An 18210-nucleotide genomic window follows, 5' to 3' on the forward strand; every position below is an offset into this window, starting at 1 on the left:
CCTGTGGACTTGTTTCCATTGTGGTCCTATTCAATTCATCAACATGTATATCTATCAGCCTCCCAGTGCGAGATGGGAGGGGACGCGCGTTCCAGCTCGTGCCACACATGCTGTGCAGCAACAATAATATTTGGAGAGCTACAAGTGGTTGCGGTTTGCAGCACGAACCGGTCCGGGAGGCATGACCTCCTCCTCCTCTCTATAGCACCTCCTCCGATTCCCGATGACAATGTTCATCGATGCTTATACTTGACTTTTAAGCTCAAGTCTTGAATTGAAGTTGGTGGTCAGAGAGTGGAGCAACATGATGGGTAACGGACCAGGAGCGCAATAGTTCCCCAGTCCTTTGAGGGGCTCACCAGTGACTTACTGCGGTCCGCACCAGTGAGCACAGCTGTCTGGCTGCATGCACTGCTGTGGACGCACGGCAGATGATGACATTGACTGGGCTTTTCGTTTAACTCGGAGCAAAAGATGGCTGTATTTATTAGAGCTTTGGTTATTTTTGTGGACGTGCTTCTCATTCGTGTGAATCTGAACTATTGCATGGAGGTGGATTTCTGTACACCTGTTCGACTGGATCCCCAACAGTTAGAGAATCACCTCTCATCTTGGCCATCAGCGGAGAGGAGGATAAACGAAAAACTGATTGTTTTTAGAGTCAACGCTTTCAGACAGGAATTTTACCTCAACCTCAATCCGGATTCTAATTTCCTCGGCGCAAGTGTGGCGCCTCCTGAGAGCGACTCATCAGCAGCGTATAGTTCTGCAGCCACAGACTCTGTGGCTGCAGAACTATACGCTGATGGTGAGTCGATGCTGAGGCGCTGCTTCTACTCCGGTGATGTCAACGCGGACCCGGATTCCTTCGCCGCGCTCAGCATCTGCAAGGGTCTCCACGGGGCGTTCTCCTACCGGGGCATGGAATACTTCATCCACGGGGTTAGGAAGAAAGGGGACGCCGCGTCGACCGATGGGTTTGGGACCGATTTTGAGCGACATGTCATCCGTCGCCGTGGACGCGCGCACGACTCCAGTGGGAATCACACCAGCAGGTGTGGGGTCGCGGCGCACAGTCCCGACATCAACGTCACCTCCTTGGAGAAATACAAATACATGCGAGAGTACACGACGGAGAGGGACAGCCTCGCGGAGACCGTGTTAAATACGCTGGGGAGGTCAAAGAGGTTCGCCTCTATCCCCAGGTTCGTGGAGGTGCTCGTGGTGGCGGACGAGTCCATGGTGAAATTCCACGGAGATGACTTAAAGCATTACCTTCTGACCCTTATGTCCGTGGCCGCGAGGCTTTACAAGCACCCCAGCATCCTCAACTCAATAAACATAGTGGTGGTGGGCTTTATGGTGATAAATGAAGCCGACAAGGGTCCTAAGGTCTCCAGTAACGCAGCCCTGTCTCTGCGCAATTTCTGCTCATGGCAGAAGAAGTTGAATAAACACAATGACAAGCACCCTGAGTACTGGGACACGGCCATACTGTTCACTAAACAGGTAAGATCAGGAGAAGTGGAGGCAATTAATGAACCAATATGAAATGAATAAGTTACAAAGTCAACAGAACGAAGCACATGTCTCACCTAAGGATAAGCACAGGCTTCAGCATGTTTACCTGATGTGCTTGCAACAGTGCAACTAACTAACATCTGCAGAATAACATCTGCACATAACATCTGCATACTGTCAGACTCCTCTATTCAGTGGGTGGGTTGGCGCTGTGTTGGGACCGTGTCAGTGAGTCACTGGAAAAGCCATGCTATTTCCATTAAAGACATCACCACCACTGACTAATGACAAGGGAATAAATTAGGGCACTATAAACAAAATATAGTAGGATAGATTAGCCTATACATCTAAAATTGGAGTGGTGTGGTCATTTGTGCCCTGGTCTTAGATCAGCTTGGCCTCCTCATTATGTATGAACAAGTATCCCTTAAACCACTTGTTCAGCCTGTTACCCCAGTAGTCTCAGCTGTAACACCTACCTCGATAGATTAATCACAATAGACTCAATTAGTGAGCCTACATAGCAAAAAGGTTAGATTTACACTGAGGTTGTAAAACTGGACCCTGTAATTGTGGTTGTGGCATGGAGTTTTGACCAGTTTTGAAACTGTTTGTAAAACCACTGGCCCACCCTTCTGTTGCCAAGCCATGCCAGTTTATCATATCAGTACAGTTAAGCCACCAAGTAGATGAGTGCAGGTTTTCATCATAGCTGAGTTCAGAGTACCCCTGTTATAATACTGCCTCCGTGCTGCTAGCCTCTCCAGGCTGCCTCTCACAGAGTACTGTCTACCAAGCAGCTTGTACAGGCTTCCCTTTATCTATATCTATCTACCCACAATAGTTTTAGACACAAACTGTCTCAGATTGTTGGAACTCTTATGCCTGCTTCCTGTTAGGTCCAATTTGGCTTAGACAAACCATTTAACGCACGGTTCATTCAATGCACGTTTCATCCGTGCATAGTATAGCAACATGCAAATACTGTAGTCTACATAGTTCAAGGTCAAGCAAGCTAGGTTTCCCTGGACAGACGTTCATATTTATTTATAGCAAGGATGAGGATCTGTTGGAAAATACAAGGCATGGGCTGTTGTCCTTGTAGGGTGCAACACATGCTGTTCCACTGGAAAATCTCTTGTAATAGGTTATAAAGAGTCTGTGTTGTGGAACACATCGCTGTCAGGGCTTTATTTCTGTCTTACTGGAGGCTCCTTGTGAATTAAGGTCAACTAGGTTTGCTGTCAGTCCTCTGCTCACCTTTTCTTGGCTAGTCACCAGTGAGTGACCACAAGTAACCACTACAACTTAGAAATGTGGAAATACAAAAAAAAGTGTTCAAATAAGGGTTACAATGCATCATATCTTAAATTCCCTGTTTTTATTGTAGCAAGCTGAATAACATATTCAGCTAGATATCCTGTTAGCCAGGCAGCAATTCTTGTAAATATTAATTTGTTCCTGAGGGAAACTGCAGGTCAGAACTTTATCTCCAGATTTTAATAAGCGGACAATGTGCTGTGATATAATAACTGCCAAGCACATTTATTAGGGGAAAACATTGGTCCACACAGCAGGTTCAACAGCAGCCAACACTGGTCAATTAAACGAGGAGGGAGGCACAGCCTACAGAGATATGGAGGCAGTGTTTGTAGAGAACTCATCAAGGCCGTCAGCTTGAAGAAGAGAGATTGCAGTGGAAAGTCAGAGCAGCACGGATCACTTGGACTGTACTTTAACATCCACCCTGGGGTTTGGGTCTTGCAGGTGTTGTAGGGTGTTTGTAGTCAAAGTTTACACACGCACATCAACTTTCCAGGTGCTGAATCAAAAGGATTTAGTCCATGTATACTTGACAAAGCGGTGTAATGTCTCTCTGTAATTGTGTTGTATTTAGAAATAAGTCTGTGAATTTACCTGGAGCGCCTTCAGTATTGAGTCTTTTGAACTGTGTGTTAACTGTGTGTTTATAAGACGAAATATCAACATTCCTTCATCTAGTCCTCTCTGTATGGGTGGAGGATGAACGATAAGCACCCAGATGTAAAAATATACTGTGGACTCTCCTCTATGCGAGAAAATATTTGGAGTGGATAAAATGTATTAAAAATGAAAATACATTTCCAAGGTTCAAGGTAGATTTCCAGGTACTATAGGTTGAAACATACATGTGAAAAGTATTTTCTATGGGCAGGCTCTTCAGTGCATTTTGAGCAAAGGCAAGGAGAGCATATAAGTCAACCAAGAGTCTAGAGGGCTTTGTTAGTGCAGTTTATGGTCCATTCATTCTGCAGCCATTAGCTAGGTCTCTCAGGCACCCATAACTTGGCTAAGCACATGCTACAACTTGGCAAGAAAAGGATATCATGCATCATGAGGGACTTTTTCTTCCTGTAAATTAGCAAATTGATTTTCACCATTAGCCATTTTTTCAAAGCAGTCATTTTGTAACAGGACTTTCCCCAATCAGCACTCATGTGTGTTTGTCACCAGGATCTCTGTGGCGCTACCACCTGCGACACCTTGGGAATGGCAGACGTAGGAACCATGTGTGACCCTAAGAGAAGCTGCTCCGTCATCGAGGACGACGGCTTGCCTTCGGCTTTCACCACCGCACACGAACTAGGTGAGGCAGGTCGCGTGTCATTGGTCACATTTTAAGAAATGTGGATGGTTGGCTGATAGTGGTTTAGCACAGGATCGCCACAGGTGGACGGTAGCGTTCATGCTAATGCATTCTTTGTACTGATCTGGAGCTCAGCAGCTGTGTCAGTGTGCCTGGCACCGCTCAAGTACTGTACCTAATCTCAGACTGAAATGCCAAGAATGCTGTGACTGTGTGTGACAAAAGGACACACACATGATATAAACTATGTCAATGTGCAAACCATGGCCCCCAGGCTCTGTGACACTCATGCTTGTGATAAGGTTATATTGATTAGATTACCAACTTTCAAGCCTGAGTTATACTTGGTTGTGCATTGTGTCAGTGCATAGAAGATCTACAAGTTTATAATGCGTCACAGTGCAAGCTTGTAGATCTGCTATTTTCGGGGCGAGACACCTGCACACAACTGAGTACAAATTAGGCGTCAGCTCTCAGCTGTCAGATGTGGCTGGTGGGAAGGAGTTTGCAGTCGAGCACTGCTAAAACCCCCTTCTCTCCTGTTTCCTAGAAATTAAATGTTTGCCATTAAACTGCATTACTGTTCAGCACAGGCTGAGGTATCTTTGGTTAAGACTGGAGTTATTAATGATGCAACAAGTGACAGTTGCTATCAAATGATTTCACTCATCGCCGGTTGGACAGACTGAAGAGAGAGAAGGGAGGGGGGTGTAATGCCTGGCTGAGAACATATGTAGGAGTGTTACCAGATGTGTTCAGGCCCTATGAGAGGCATCGGTTTACAGTGCCCACTTACATGAAGTAATTATACAATTTCCCTTCGAAATGATCCTGTCTCACCATTCAAAATTGGTTTGTAAAGTCATCCTTTATGTTTTTTCCCCTTTTGTTACTTTTGAGTGGTACGCCAACTATATATACTCTACATGTAAGGAATGGAATGGCTTCCTTGGGAACACAATTCCCCTGGTAGACATGTTTTTAGTACATGGAAGTATGCCATGTTTTATATTCCCATGCATAACCACATTCTTCCCTACCCTGACGTCAGCCTCAAATCACTAGGAGGAAGCTTAGTTGACTGCATGTTGTACTTTTGTATTGAGAAGGTAATGATGTGCAGTCAAGAGGTTTCACTCTGTATTAACTATCTCATAAATCTGCTCTCGTTACCTTGGTGATTGTGTTGTGATTGCCACTCAACTGAGTAATTGCTTTGTAGTTGAAATATAAACCCATACAGACAGACCTTTCATGCTGTAACCGATCCGTCTCTGGCTTGAATGAACCATCATTTTAGTGCGAGTGTCTGATGAGATTCTCTGTCTTTGCCCTGTCTCCTTAAAGGACAATCAACAGACTCCACGTACCATCAGGAGAAATAGAGAATGTCAAACGAGAGGCTTATGACGAGAAATAAAACCATTCATCCGACAACTGAATCTATTTGTAAATTAAATCCACCTGAAAACTGAACCCACCTGAGAACTGATTCCAATTGATTTATAATCCAAGAGTCAAAAAATATGCAATGATGTAAAAAGTACAACAAAACCCTTTTCTCCCCCTGATTCCTGATTGTGTCTGAATTCTGTGAGATGTTTTCCTGTTAGTTTGTCATAACGTTTCGTATTTAGGGCACCTATAATACCTAACCATTATGTGGAATTCAATTCTGAACGCGTACAGTAGCACAGGACTAAATGTTTCTTCATCCCTCAGGTCACGTCTTCAATATGCCCCATGACAACGTGAAGGCGTGTGAGGAGGTGTTTGGAAAGCTACGGGACAACCATATGATGTCTCCCACCCTCATTCAGATCGACAGGAACAGACCGTGGTCTGTGTGCAGTGCAGCCATTATCACAGAGTTCCTGGACAGAGGCCATGGTTAGTAAGATGGGTGGAATGGGATGGGATATGATGGGATTGTATTGACATGGGATAATACGAGATGGTATGAGATGAGGTGAGATCAGACGATGCGATGAGATAAACGGAGATGAGATGAGATGAGATGAGATGAGATGAGATGAGATGAGATGAGATGAGATGAGATGAGATGAGATCTGGAACGCATCTGTGTCACTTTAGATTTCTTTGACTATTCAAAAATAGCAGATATACAAGCTCATAGCGCGGCACCGAGTGCCGCGCTATGAGCTTGTAGATCTGCTTTTTTTTTTTTTTTTTAACTGTTAAGGTTTAGGGAAAAAAAAAGAATCGGCCGCAGGTCTTAATGGGTTAAAAAGCCTGAAAAGGACATTTAAAAAAAACTCATTCTCACAGCATTCCCTGCATCCAGTGTTATATAAGTGTTGTTGGCTTTCCTCCTAGGGGACTGTCTGTTGGACCAGCCTCAGAAACAGCTGTCCCTCCCAGACACCCTGCCTGGCTCCAGCTACAGCCTGCACCGTCAGTGCGAGCTGGCCTTCGGCACAGGCTCCAAGCCCTGCCCCTACATGCACCCCTGCTCCAAGCTGTGGTGCACGGGAAAGAACCGCGGGCAGCTGGTGTGCCAAACCCGGCACTTTCCTTGGGCGGATGGCACCAGTTGTGGCAACGGCAAGCTCTGTTTCAGAGGAGACTGCACTGACAAGAACAACACCATGCACATCAAGGTAGGCGTGCTATGAGTGGTACGACTGGCATTGAGGCAACGTGGTTGTAGTGCTGTTCAGATTAATCTGAATTAACAGAGCATCACAACGGCAATGGATCCATTTAGTCTGAGTTCTGAGTTGTCAGCTTTTCCCCCTTGGGCAGACCATGTTGTCATGGTTACTGATACCAGGACACGTACTATGATGATAACTTAAGACTAGAGTGAAGCCAAGGTAAACAGAGAAAGTTGACATGTTACAAAAGGAGACAGGACTTTGAAATTAGACTTTATAATCGTGATAGTTTGCACATTAACAACAGAGCTGTAAGCCATTATTGTGCAAGTACTATACCTACGTTTCTCTTCTTTTTTTCCAGGTGGATGGCCGATGGGGGAAGTGGGGTGCGTTTGGTGACTGTTCCAGGACATGTGGGGGAGGTGTTCAGTTGGCCAAGAGGCAGTGTGACAACCCCGTCCCTGAACATGGTGGAAAGTACTGTTACGGACTGCGCATCAAGTATCGTTCCTGCAACCTCAACCCCTGTCCTGAAACAGGTCAGCTCAATTCTGCTTAAAGGTTTTAAACCTTGCTGTCAAAAGTTTGAGTAGGTCATATGATTTATAAGTACGAGCTTATTGAATGGGTGTTAATCTTAAGGTTACAACTTAGCTTTACTAGTAAAACAGATGCTGTGACAGAACTACGTAACGTAAAACCATAGACACATTTCATTTGAATAGTAAATGCTTTGATTTGTTTTCTTCTCCTTTATCTGCTTGTTTGTTTCTTTTGTACGTTTAACCTGGCACCATTTTATTTAGGGGGTTAACCCCTCTATGTGTCCCTTTGGGTGAAGTAGCTACACTGCAAAATCTTGTGTCAATTTAACACTCAGGAGGGACGGTATGTGTGAGTGGTATAGCTGCTGACCTAGCTTGCTTATCGTTCTCAGGTAAGAGTTTCCGTGAGGAGCAGTGCGAGGTATTCAATGGATTCAACCTCAACACCAACAGACTCAGCTCCACCGTGGTCTGGGTACCAAAGTACTCCGGAATCTCACCCAAGGACAAATGCAAGCTCATCTGCCGTGCCAATGGGACGGGATACTTCTACGTCCTGGCTCCAAAAGTATGTAACGTTCATAATGTATGTTGTTACTGTTCCATAGGAAATTATGAAAGAAATATCACCGAATGATATTGTTGTTGATTATGTTAATTGATCAAATCTAAAAAATAATTATATAAAGTATGTATATTATATACGAAGCCATCAAAAAGTTTAATACAAATAATCAAGAGTCATTAAAAAGTGATTCCTCTGGAGAATGAAAAGTAAACATGGTTAATATTGCTAGATCTTAACTACATTTGCGTCTGTGTGTGTGTGTGTGTGTGTGTGTGTGTGTGTGTGTGTGTGTGTGTGTGTGTGTGTGTGTGCGTGCGTGCGTGCGTGCGTGCGTGCGTGCGTGTGTGTGTGTATTTGTAAATTCGGCAAGCACGTGATCAGACAATTATTATTTGCATAATCCCTGGAGAGATGGCAGCGGTCCAAGTTTGATGGATAGACTAGCAATGTAAGTGGAAGGTTTAAAGTGGCGTCGGGTGAACAAGTAACAAAACCAAAACAAACCGGACATGTTTAACCCATGAACAACATGTTTAATAGTCTTTCTCCCCCCCAAAAAACACAATGTTTTTGGCCTTTATCCATACATGGTGGAGAGAGACAGAGCTAAGCTGCTCATTGCACCAACATTTAGGCAGGGAGATATGAATGGTCAGTGTTGCCAGATTTTGCGAGAGAAATAAGCAACTAGGTCTATGAAAACAAGCCCAAAAGAAGTGACTACAGGCTACATGAGCATCAGATATTTGAAAATAGCCGATCTACAAGCTCACAATGCGACGCGTTGTGAGCTTGTAGATCTGCTATTTTCAACAAAAATAATTGGAAAAAAGTGAAACATTTTGAATATTTTTTTTACACTTTTTTACAACACCAATCCGGTACAGGGGTCACAAAATACTTTTAGATGGGGGTCCATGAACAAACATATACATTTGGGGTGACATGTTTGATAAACACTGGTTTAAACAACATCAGGAAACAAGCCCAAATAAGCAACTACACTTTAGAAACAAGCCCAAAAAACGCAACCCACAACTACCAATATTTACAAGCGACTTTACAGAAAAACAAGCTCAAAGTCGCTTGTAATAAGCGGACATGGCAACACTGTCTGTATGAGTGGTGTGAAGACCAAAGGGAATATTCAGGACCGTGTCACTTTACAGCTGTGGATTGTCAGCGAGTATTTATGCAACCGCCAATGAAACAAGCTTGTCACCTCAGTATTAGCCAGACCCTCCAACTAGAATAGATACAGTAGTGTTCTCTCAAGCAAAATGCATGCAATACCATAAAACACACACACACACACACACACACACACACACACACACACACACACACACACACACACACACACACACACACACACACACACACACACACACACACACACACACACACACACACACACACACACACACACACGTACCACTTGATACATGCTATCAAAAACACACACACAGCACTCAGTTTATGCACATATTTGCACTCAAAAGACCACAATGAAAATACACGCTCAAACTTCTTGTTAATTTTCTTTTACAGATATGTACAAATCCATGGTCATGTATTAGCTTTTTGGTCAATACAAACATGCATCTGTCAATCAATCAATCAATCAATCAATCAATCAATCAATCAATCAATCGTCTCCAGGTGGTGGATGGAACACCCTGCTCTCCAGACACTTCGGCTGTGTGTGTTCAGGGGCGCTGCATCAAGGCCGGCTGTGACGGCAAGCTCAACTCAAACAAGAAGTTTGACAAGTGTGGTGTGTGTGGAGGGGACAACCAGGGCTGCAAGAAAATCTCAGGAATGTTCACCAAACCCATGTAAGTTAAAGCAATAAGCCACTAGAGGTCGCAGTGTATAGTTCGAGTGTTTTATAATGGCTGAGAGGCGTAAGTAGACACGAGGCGCTAGCCCCCTCGCGCGTCTAAAGCGGTTACAAATATGGCAACATGAAAATCATAGACACGTTCCAATTAAAACAGTTCTTTAATAATTCACTACAAGAACAACTTCTACCAGAAAGTAGTTCCCGGCTACCAGGAAGAGACACTTCCTGAGAGACAATAGTGCCTGTTTACTAAGCCAGTCCGTGTTAGACGTCAACTTTTCCCAAACAAACTAACAAAAACTTAATTGTTTAGCCCAACCTCATTGTAACTAAGATTTTCAATAGAAAGTCATCATTTGTTGAAGCCAGATTTTGCTACTACGTCTGTGAACTGCCCGTGTAAACTGCTAGCCTAGCTACTTAGCCTTGCAGCCGAGAATCCAGCACAGATGGTTTGCGAGGGATGGGGAGCTTGTTTTCCTTACAAGCCTTGCATGGCCGGGGCTTATAAGGAAAACAAGAGCTCTCTTTCCCTCATCCATCTACATATACGCTGGATCAGGGGCGCAGCCATGGGTGGGCCTGGGTGGGCCGTGGCCCACCCACATAGAAAGCTGGCCCACCCAATCGATTTTGCAAAAAAAAAAAGTTTTGGAATGTTTTAATTTTTTATAATTACTTTTTTGAAAAAAAAAACAGTAAAATCAGGCAAAAACAAGAATTAAATAACATAACCCTAACCCAACCCTAACCCTAAAACCGAAATAAGTAACAAAAAAACGCCCAAAAACGCCCAAAAAACGCCCAATAATAATAAATAAATAAAAATCGCACACAGGTCGGGGACGTGCGTGCACCCGCTCCTGCCTAGGCCCAGCCTATACTAGCGTTCTGGCTGCGCCACTGCAATGGATCACTGTAGAAACAAATCACACACCTGTGATTGATATAAACTGATCTAAAGTGTAGATTATAGTCTCTTTTAGTACGTCTACTAAACAGAAACTAGTCAATTAGAATCAAGGATTTGGACTAACTGTTTTAGAAAGTTGTGTATCACACACAAGAGTCTTGTTTTATCCATAGCCTACCTCTGAGACACAGTGCAAGTGGACAGAAATGGTAACATCTTATAGTGAGCATTAGTATGTTCCTTTAACAACAATTGAATAAATAAAAAAAATGGTAAATATCAGTCACTAGTTCACCTCCTTCCAGCCTGTTGCATTTATGACTCTTGTTGGCCAATTTAGTTTTATCAACTCACCCCTCAAAGCACAAAATCACCTGAGTTTCTCATCCTGCTGCTGAAGCTCTGGGTATGAGACGGGATCACGACAAAGATTGTTTAGGAAAACTAATCTCCAATTTGTTGGTTAGGCAGCACTTATGCTCACAAAAGGCATTAAAACCCTTACTACAACTATAAGCACATCCACGTCATTCACATTTCACCTCTGCCCTTTTAGACACGGCTACAACTTTGTGGTGATGCTGCCCACGGGAGCCTCCAACGTCGACGTCCGGCAGCGCGGCTACCGGGGGCTGGTGAGCGACGAGAACTACCTGGCCGTGAAGAACCGGCACGGCAAGTACCTCCTGAACGGTAACTACGTGGTGTCCGCGGTGGAGAGAGACCTGCTGGTGAAGGGCAGCCTGCTCCGCTACAGCGGGACCACCACCGCCACGGAGACGCTCCAGGCCACCAGGCCTCTCCAGGAGCCGCTCACCGTGGAGGTGCTGTCCGTCGGGAAGATGACCCCTCCCCGGGTGCGCTACTCCTTCTACGTCTTCAAGGAGAGCAAGGAGGAGAAGATGCAGCGGAAGGAGGAGAGGAGCCACGTGGCTCAGAACAGCGTCCTCCTGGCGGACAGCAAGAAGGTGGCGCTGAAGGACCAGGCGGCGGTGGACAAGAGGGCCTCCAGCCAGTGGGTGAGCGGGGGGTGGGACAAGTGCACGGTGACGTGCGGGAACGGGCTGCAGAAGAGGCTGGTGCAGTGCCAGAGCGCGGAGGGTCGCCCGGCAGCAGACTGCGAAAGCACCTCCTCCAGACCTGCGGCGATAAGGGTATGTGGGGACCCCTGTCCGATGTGGGACATAGGGCCCTGGTCTCAGTGCTCAAAGACCTGCGGGAGGGGGTTCAAACGACGACCCGTGCGCTGCGTTACCCAGAACAGCCTCAATCTACCCAGAGAGCACTGCTCTGGACAGAGGAAACCTCAGGAACTGGACCTCTGCAGCCTGAGGCCGTGTTAGAGCCAGTGCTAAGTGGACAACTTGTGATTTCCTCCAGTCAAAGTGATGGAGATTTGGAAAAAAAATGAAAAGAAATGGTCCAAATCATCACATTAATAGTGCCGTTGTTGTGTTCTGTGACAATGCTGAGGACTAAATGCTCAGCAGTCCAACTCGTCTCTGCAGAACTGTCAATGGCCTGTGGAGACAAAACAGTGGAGATGGACCTCAGCAGTGCCTGGCACTGGTTTGAAGAGGCAGAACATTATGTTTACACAAGACAAAGGAAGGGAAAGGGTTTTCTTGTACAGTAAATTGTCAGGTTTGACTCATGATTAGTCTACCTCCAGTGGGATACATGACGTGGTGCCTACATAATCACAGCAGCAGTCTTTCTACCTTGGGGTTAACACACATCTCATATCTAGATGGTGTTGAGATTGTGTTTAGCTGGATTACATTTACAGCGGGCATTGAAATACATTCCTAGCAGTACACACATTGGACAGTGTCTAAGGGAATACAGGCAAGAGAGAGAAGAAATATTTGTGAGAAATTTAGGCAGAGTCACAAACACGCACACGCACACACACACACACACACACACACACACACACACACACACACACACACACACACACACACACACACACACACACACACACACACACATGCGCAAGATTGATATTGAATGCAAACAGTATTTCCTTTATTGAGCCGTTCTGAGCTTCCAGTAAAGAGAGAGTGATAAATAATTAGATATAACTAGATAAGGTATTGAACATCAAGCCAGCAAGGAACAACTCAAAATGTGAAGCACGGTACTGTATCTGCAAAATGAAAGACCTGATTGGTCCATGCACTAGTTTTACTTCATTCAATCTTTTTTTTCATTTGTTTTCATCAAATTAATGGCAATTCGAATAACACTTTATTTTAATTGTCACAATGTCTTTAAAAATACTTCCTTTAGTCTTTCACAGTGAATAGTAACAGGCTTTTTAGTTCCACATGAAAAACCGTCAGCAAAATATCCTACACACTTGAAAACATCTGCCATCATTGTCAAACCAATGATCAATTGTATCAAAGAATCTCTGGGTGCTTGCTTTTGACCAAAACAATATGCAATTAAATGACCACTAGAGCCAAGCTTGTGCCATATTGTATGCAGTAAGCAGCAAATGCTGCATATGATGATGTAAAGTTGTCAGTCACTCTGTAAATCGTTACGTCCGCTTGTGTCAAAGCTCAGCTGTTTTCTCCTATGTTGCCAAAGAGAAAGCCTTTGTGTTGTAAAAGATAACTTGCTAGTTAACCTGACAGGTGCATGGCTAGCTCATATTATCCATACAGGCATTTACATTTTGAAAAATAAAAAACATATTCTGGACACTCCTGCAAATGGGAGAAATGGATCATGATTGGCCACAATATATCTGTAAATTATTATTTTTTAATTCCAAAAATATATTTGCAAATACATTATTTGGGCTTTTTTTTCAATGATATGAAACGTTGAATATATATTTTTGGTGTATGTTTTGGTGGACAGTTATGCCTGTAACTGCCTTAAAACCACCTGTATCCTAGTGTCCCTATTCTGGGGCAAACATTTTGTGAATATAGCAGATCGACCAGCTTGACGTGATGCGACACTTCACGCAGATCTGCTATTTTCAGCAAAGAGATTTGGTGTTGTTGAAGGAAAAAAGGAGCAGACCTTTTATAGAACCTTGGGGGACCCCGGTCAACTAAGTATATAGGGTTTGGTGGTTAATGATGTTCCACAGTATACTGTATTGTGCACGTGTGCTGCTCTATGTTCCACAATAAGTCACTGTGAGAAAAGTGCTAATTGGCGTCCAGTGGCTGCTGCTTGTAGGCCATACCGCACAGTACATAATCTGCAGGGTTCTGCGCGGCCTCTGCATGCTTGCTTACGTGCTTAAAATTCTATTTCCAGTGATGATACTTAATTCATTTCGGTCCCATTTGTTTCATTGTCAATTTATGCCAAACCCGTAACTCATGCCACCACACTTCCCAGAGGGAAGTGTGGTGAAAGGCCTGCATTACTTTAGTAAAAATCCAACTGTTACAAATGGATAGATTAACTCTGAGGATTCATATAAAACACAGGCAAAAGGCTTATTTTCAAGATAGATAACTCCATGGTGAACTGTAAATAAAGATAATATTATGGTACATACAGTACAGTATTATGTTCTGCAACTTGGTTCCACTCACTTGATTTCTGGTCCATCGTGGCTCAGAGGGTCTCATTATACCATCTAAAAGATGGACTTGTACAGTTGTTACCCTTTACTTTGTTTTTACACCATGTACGGATGTCTTTTTTATGAGCTGTGTTTTGTATTGTATACTATGTATACATTCATCTAGCTGTGTATGAAATAAAAAAAAGTATATGAACACAACTTGCATGATTTGTATGGAACTTCAGATCTCTATGGTTTCTTGAGAAAACTATCATGCTTCAAATGCTGAAATTTAAGGCATTTGAAGCATAATAGCTGTCGGCCCCCACTTTGAAAACCTGCGGTTTAAAGGATGTTAAAAATACATAATGAGACATTATATATAGACGTTGCTTGAGCTACCGTCCGTCAATAAATGACATAATTATTCTTTAAGGGGCCATTAGTATCAGTAAAGCCATATCTGTTACAGCAGCAGTTTGTGCTGTGCCAAGCAGTCTTCCATCACAGGCAATGAGACAAACCTTGTTACCTCAGCTCTTCTCCAGACAAGCATGGCTGCCGATGAAAACACATTCATTCATCCTCTTTGGAATTCTGCTGATTCAAGCTCCGTTGTGGCAGCCATGCTGTAACAACACACCCAGCTCGGCTGCCACATGCCCAGTAAGCCTGATCCATTGTTGGGGTGAGCTGGTCCGGGCGTATCTATCTCACTCAGACAGTCTGCAACCATACACTGCTGGTTGTCAGGAACAGACTGACAGCCATACCTCATGTTCTGTACATCAAATATTACAAGAAAAGAGAGAGAGACAAACTAATAATTTGCTCCGACACCATATATTTACAGATGTTTCGGCACATAGTGACTTCTTAAGGGCAATACAAATAAAAAAAAACTTGAAAGGGGCGCTCCATGAAGGCATATCTTCTCCACCAGGCCGGGTGTCCTACCCAGGGCTGTGCAAATCGTGGGCTGCAGCCGCTAAGACCAGAGGAAGGCAGCCGAGGTCCCCCTCTTTTGTGATCCTTCCTGCGAGTTGTTCCTTTTCTTTTCCTCTCAAGGGGTTTTTGTTAGGAGTTTTTCCTTGCCCGATTGAGGGTCTAAGGTCAGGGTGTATGGTTGCTTTCCTTTGTAGAATGTGGATCTGAATTACTAATTCCCCTTTGAGACTGTAGTAATTAAGGACTATACAAATACTTTTGAGTTGAGTTGATGTTCTTGTCTCTCTACACTGTCCAATCAAAGTAGATATCTTGTTCTAAACACATTTTGTTCTGTGTAACTTGGACGCCATTTATTTGCATCCCAGTGGTGGACTATTTGGATTAGGGTTATTGGCTTGCCTGGGACTGTTGCTCTCTCCTGTTCACACCCCTCTAACTCTCCCTTCTCTCTGTAAATATTTATCACGTTAACAACATGGTTTTGTAGAACCATACAGCGACACACAGGGAAAAGTTCATTTTTTAATTTCTGATTTGACTCTTGGCAAAAGCATCCCTGCTTGCCCTTGATCAAATGTTAAACCGTCCAAGTTGAAACAGGTGGCCAAGACCAAACTATAAATGTGAGGGTAATAAAAACCTCCCCTGCTTGGAATTCCACAGAACATCACCTGACTTGCTTGTTTAACCCTGATTACTGAGCCAATAAACCAAAATGTGTTTTTTGTATTGATGGTTTTCTAGATGATAATGACTAAACAGGCTTTAAGTTGCTGTATCCTTACTGCCTGGACAGTCTGTGAGTAAAATTAGCCAGGAACACATGTCTTTTAAATCAAATAAAAACGTTTTTGAACTCTTGAACTTTTTCCAGCTGGATAGTTGTTTGTAGGATGGATGTCTGTCAATTTCCTATTCACCATTTATGACAATATACATGTATAGTGTGAAGAAATAAAGTATGACAATATAGTAAGATATCGTTTTTTATGACGCTGAGCAAAACACTACAAGGTCTGTTCGTCCGTCTGCCCATCCATCCGTCCGTCTGTCCGTCCTCACCACAGTTTGCCATTTTCAACATTTCACTCAGTCCATAAACAGAGTTCCTGCTGTTTCATCCTTCTTTAAGTGTTTAGCTTCCCCTATGGCCCTGGTACTCAACACCGCCCTCCTATAGCATCCTGAAGGGGAGTTCTGAATGTGAGATTCAGGTCCAGAATCTTGCCTTTATGTAAATCCAGGAAATCGCCCGCTTGGAGTTCATCTTAAAACGTTTCTCACCCTGCAAAGACCTGTTAGATGCAGAGAGGTGTGAAGAGGAGAATTCCTGTCCGGAAATCACATTATCTGCTTGAACACAACAACACAGCGGTTGACAAGGGCCTCAGCCAAGAAGAGAATAGACTTCACATCACTTTGCCCCCTCCTCTCCAACTGCATGACTGTCTATCTATTCAGCCTTCCTCTCACACGGCCAACTACCACAAAGGGTTAATGTGTTGCTGTCTATGGGAACCATTGTTGCTCTAAGTTGGCCTTTCTCTATAATGGCTGGAAGCACATAGATAACCTCGGAAATCACCATGACCAGCGTTGCAGAATTAAATGCATATGGAGGGCTGTACACAGTTGGCTAGGAACATCATTTGCTGAGCCAAGCGTGAAATGCATCAAGATCTGTGCCAGTTTAAAAGAACAATCTTTACCATGTGGAGTACATTGTAATAAGTACTGTCTGATAATACATTACAGAGAGAAAATATTATATATATATATATATATATATATATATATATATATATATATATATATATATATATATATATATATATATATATATATACATATATATATACATACATACATACATACATACATACATACATACATACATACATACATACATACATACATACATACATACATACATACATACATACATACATACATACATACATACATACATACATACATATATACATACATACATACATACATACACACACACACACACACACACACACACACACACACACACACACACACACACACACACACACACACACACACACACACACACATATATATATATATACATATATGTATATAGTATATAAATGGAACAAGAAGATTAGTAACAGTTTGGTAAACTCGCTTGTCAGTATTTTGTTCGCTATGACGCTGTTCTGAGGTGATGCTTGTTTGCCACAACCACTAAATATACTCTGTAGCAGTTTGTTTGCCACAGGCCATGTCCGTGGTATTGTCGGGAGTTCCTCCAACACTCGCAGACATAGTCAAGTAGATGGTACAACAACACATTTATTGTACAGAGGGCAACATGGTACAAGCCAGAGCAGATGGAAAGTACTGTCATGACAAAGACTCTCTGAGAGAGACAGAGAGGGTGGGTGGGTGGGTGGGTGGGTGTTGGGGGCTGATTTATCCATGTGCACATCGATTAGATAGATATATACCTATAAAAAAACTGGTGCGTAGTCTCTCCCAGCTCTCAGGCTAGGTGTAATGCTCCAGATCAGAGCTGATGGCCTCCCCAAGTAGCCTATGCCTGCAACCACAGCCCACAAGAGTGGACAAGCACTGTAGACAGAGTGGGAGGGCCATCACAGACTGCTTAAATGAGCTTGCCCACTCCACGTACACATAGTGCTATAATGTAGTGAACAATTAGTGATTCTAATTTAAATTCACATATTGGTCAAACTGCTAGAGTACAGACCTTCACCCAAAACACAGCGTTAAAATAAGGGGCGCTAATAAGGCTAGGACTTATTATATTTTATTATGTTTTTTTTTTAAGAGTATGTTAATATAATATAACTAATACTGTATTCTGCAGTGGTTAAGGGGGGTCTCCCTACTCTTCCATTGAGAAATGTATACTTTGTATACTGGTTGACAATGTCAATAAAGTTATTTGAAGCAGACAGGGCAGAGTGCTCCGGATTGAACACTAGATGCGCCTCCATCTTTAGTGCAGTTTGGACACTGTTGCAATTACCTCCCTGACGGGACATAACATGTACAGACTGAAGCTTTAAGTGAGGCATA

The 18210-nt window shown here is 43.4% G+C and overlaps 1 protein-coding gene across 1 annotated transcript; it reads left to right on the forward strand.

Annotated features, from left to right (window-relative positions):
* The first annotated feature begins 304 nt into the window (after positions 1-304).
* Positions 305-14392, forward strand: LOC311050288 (A disintegrin and metalloproteinase with thrombospondin motifs 15-like). Its single transcript, XM_084064295.1, has 8 exons — positions 305-1509; positions 4015-4147; positions 5870-6037; positions 6485-6768; positions 7130-7307; positions 7706-7881; positions 9544-9719; positions 11197-14392. The coding sequence occupies exons 1-8, from the start codon at positions 475-477 to the stop codon at positions 11981-11983; spliced, it is 2937 nt and encodes a 978-aa protein (XP_083920421.1). The 5' UTR covers positions 305-474; the 3' UTR covers positions 11984-14392.
* The last annotated feature ends 3818 nt before the right edge of the window (positions 14393-18210 follow it).

The sequence above is a fragment of the Gymnoscopelus microlampas genome (genome assembly GCF_963454915.1).
Source record: "Gymnoscopelus microlampas genome assembly, chromosome: 8".
Classification (NCBI taxonomy): domain Eukaryota; kingdom Metazoa; phylum Chordata; class Actinopteri; order Myctophiformes; family Myctophidae; genus Gymnoscopelus; species Gymnoscopelus microlampas.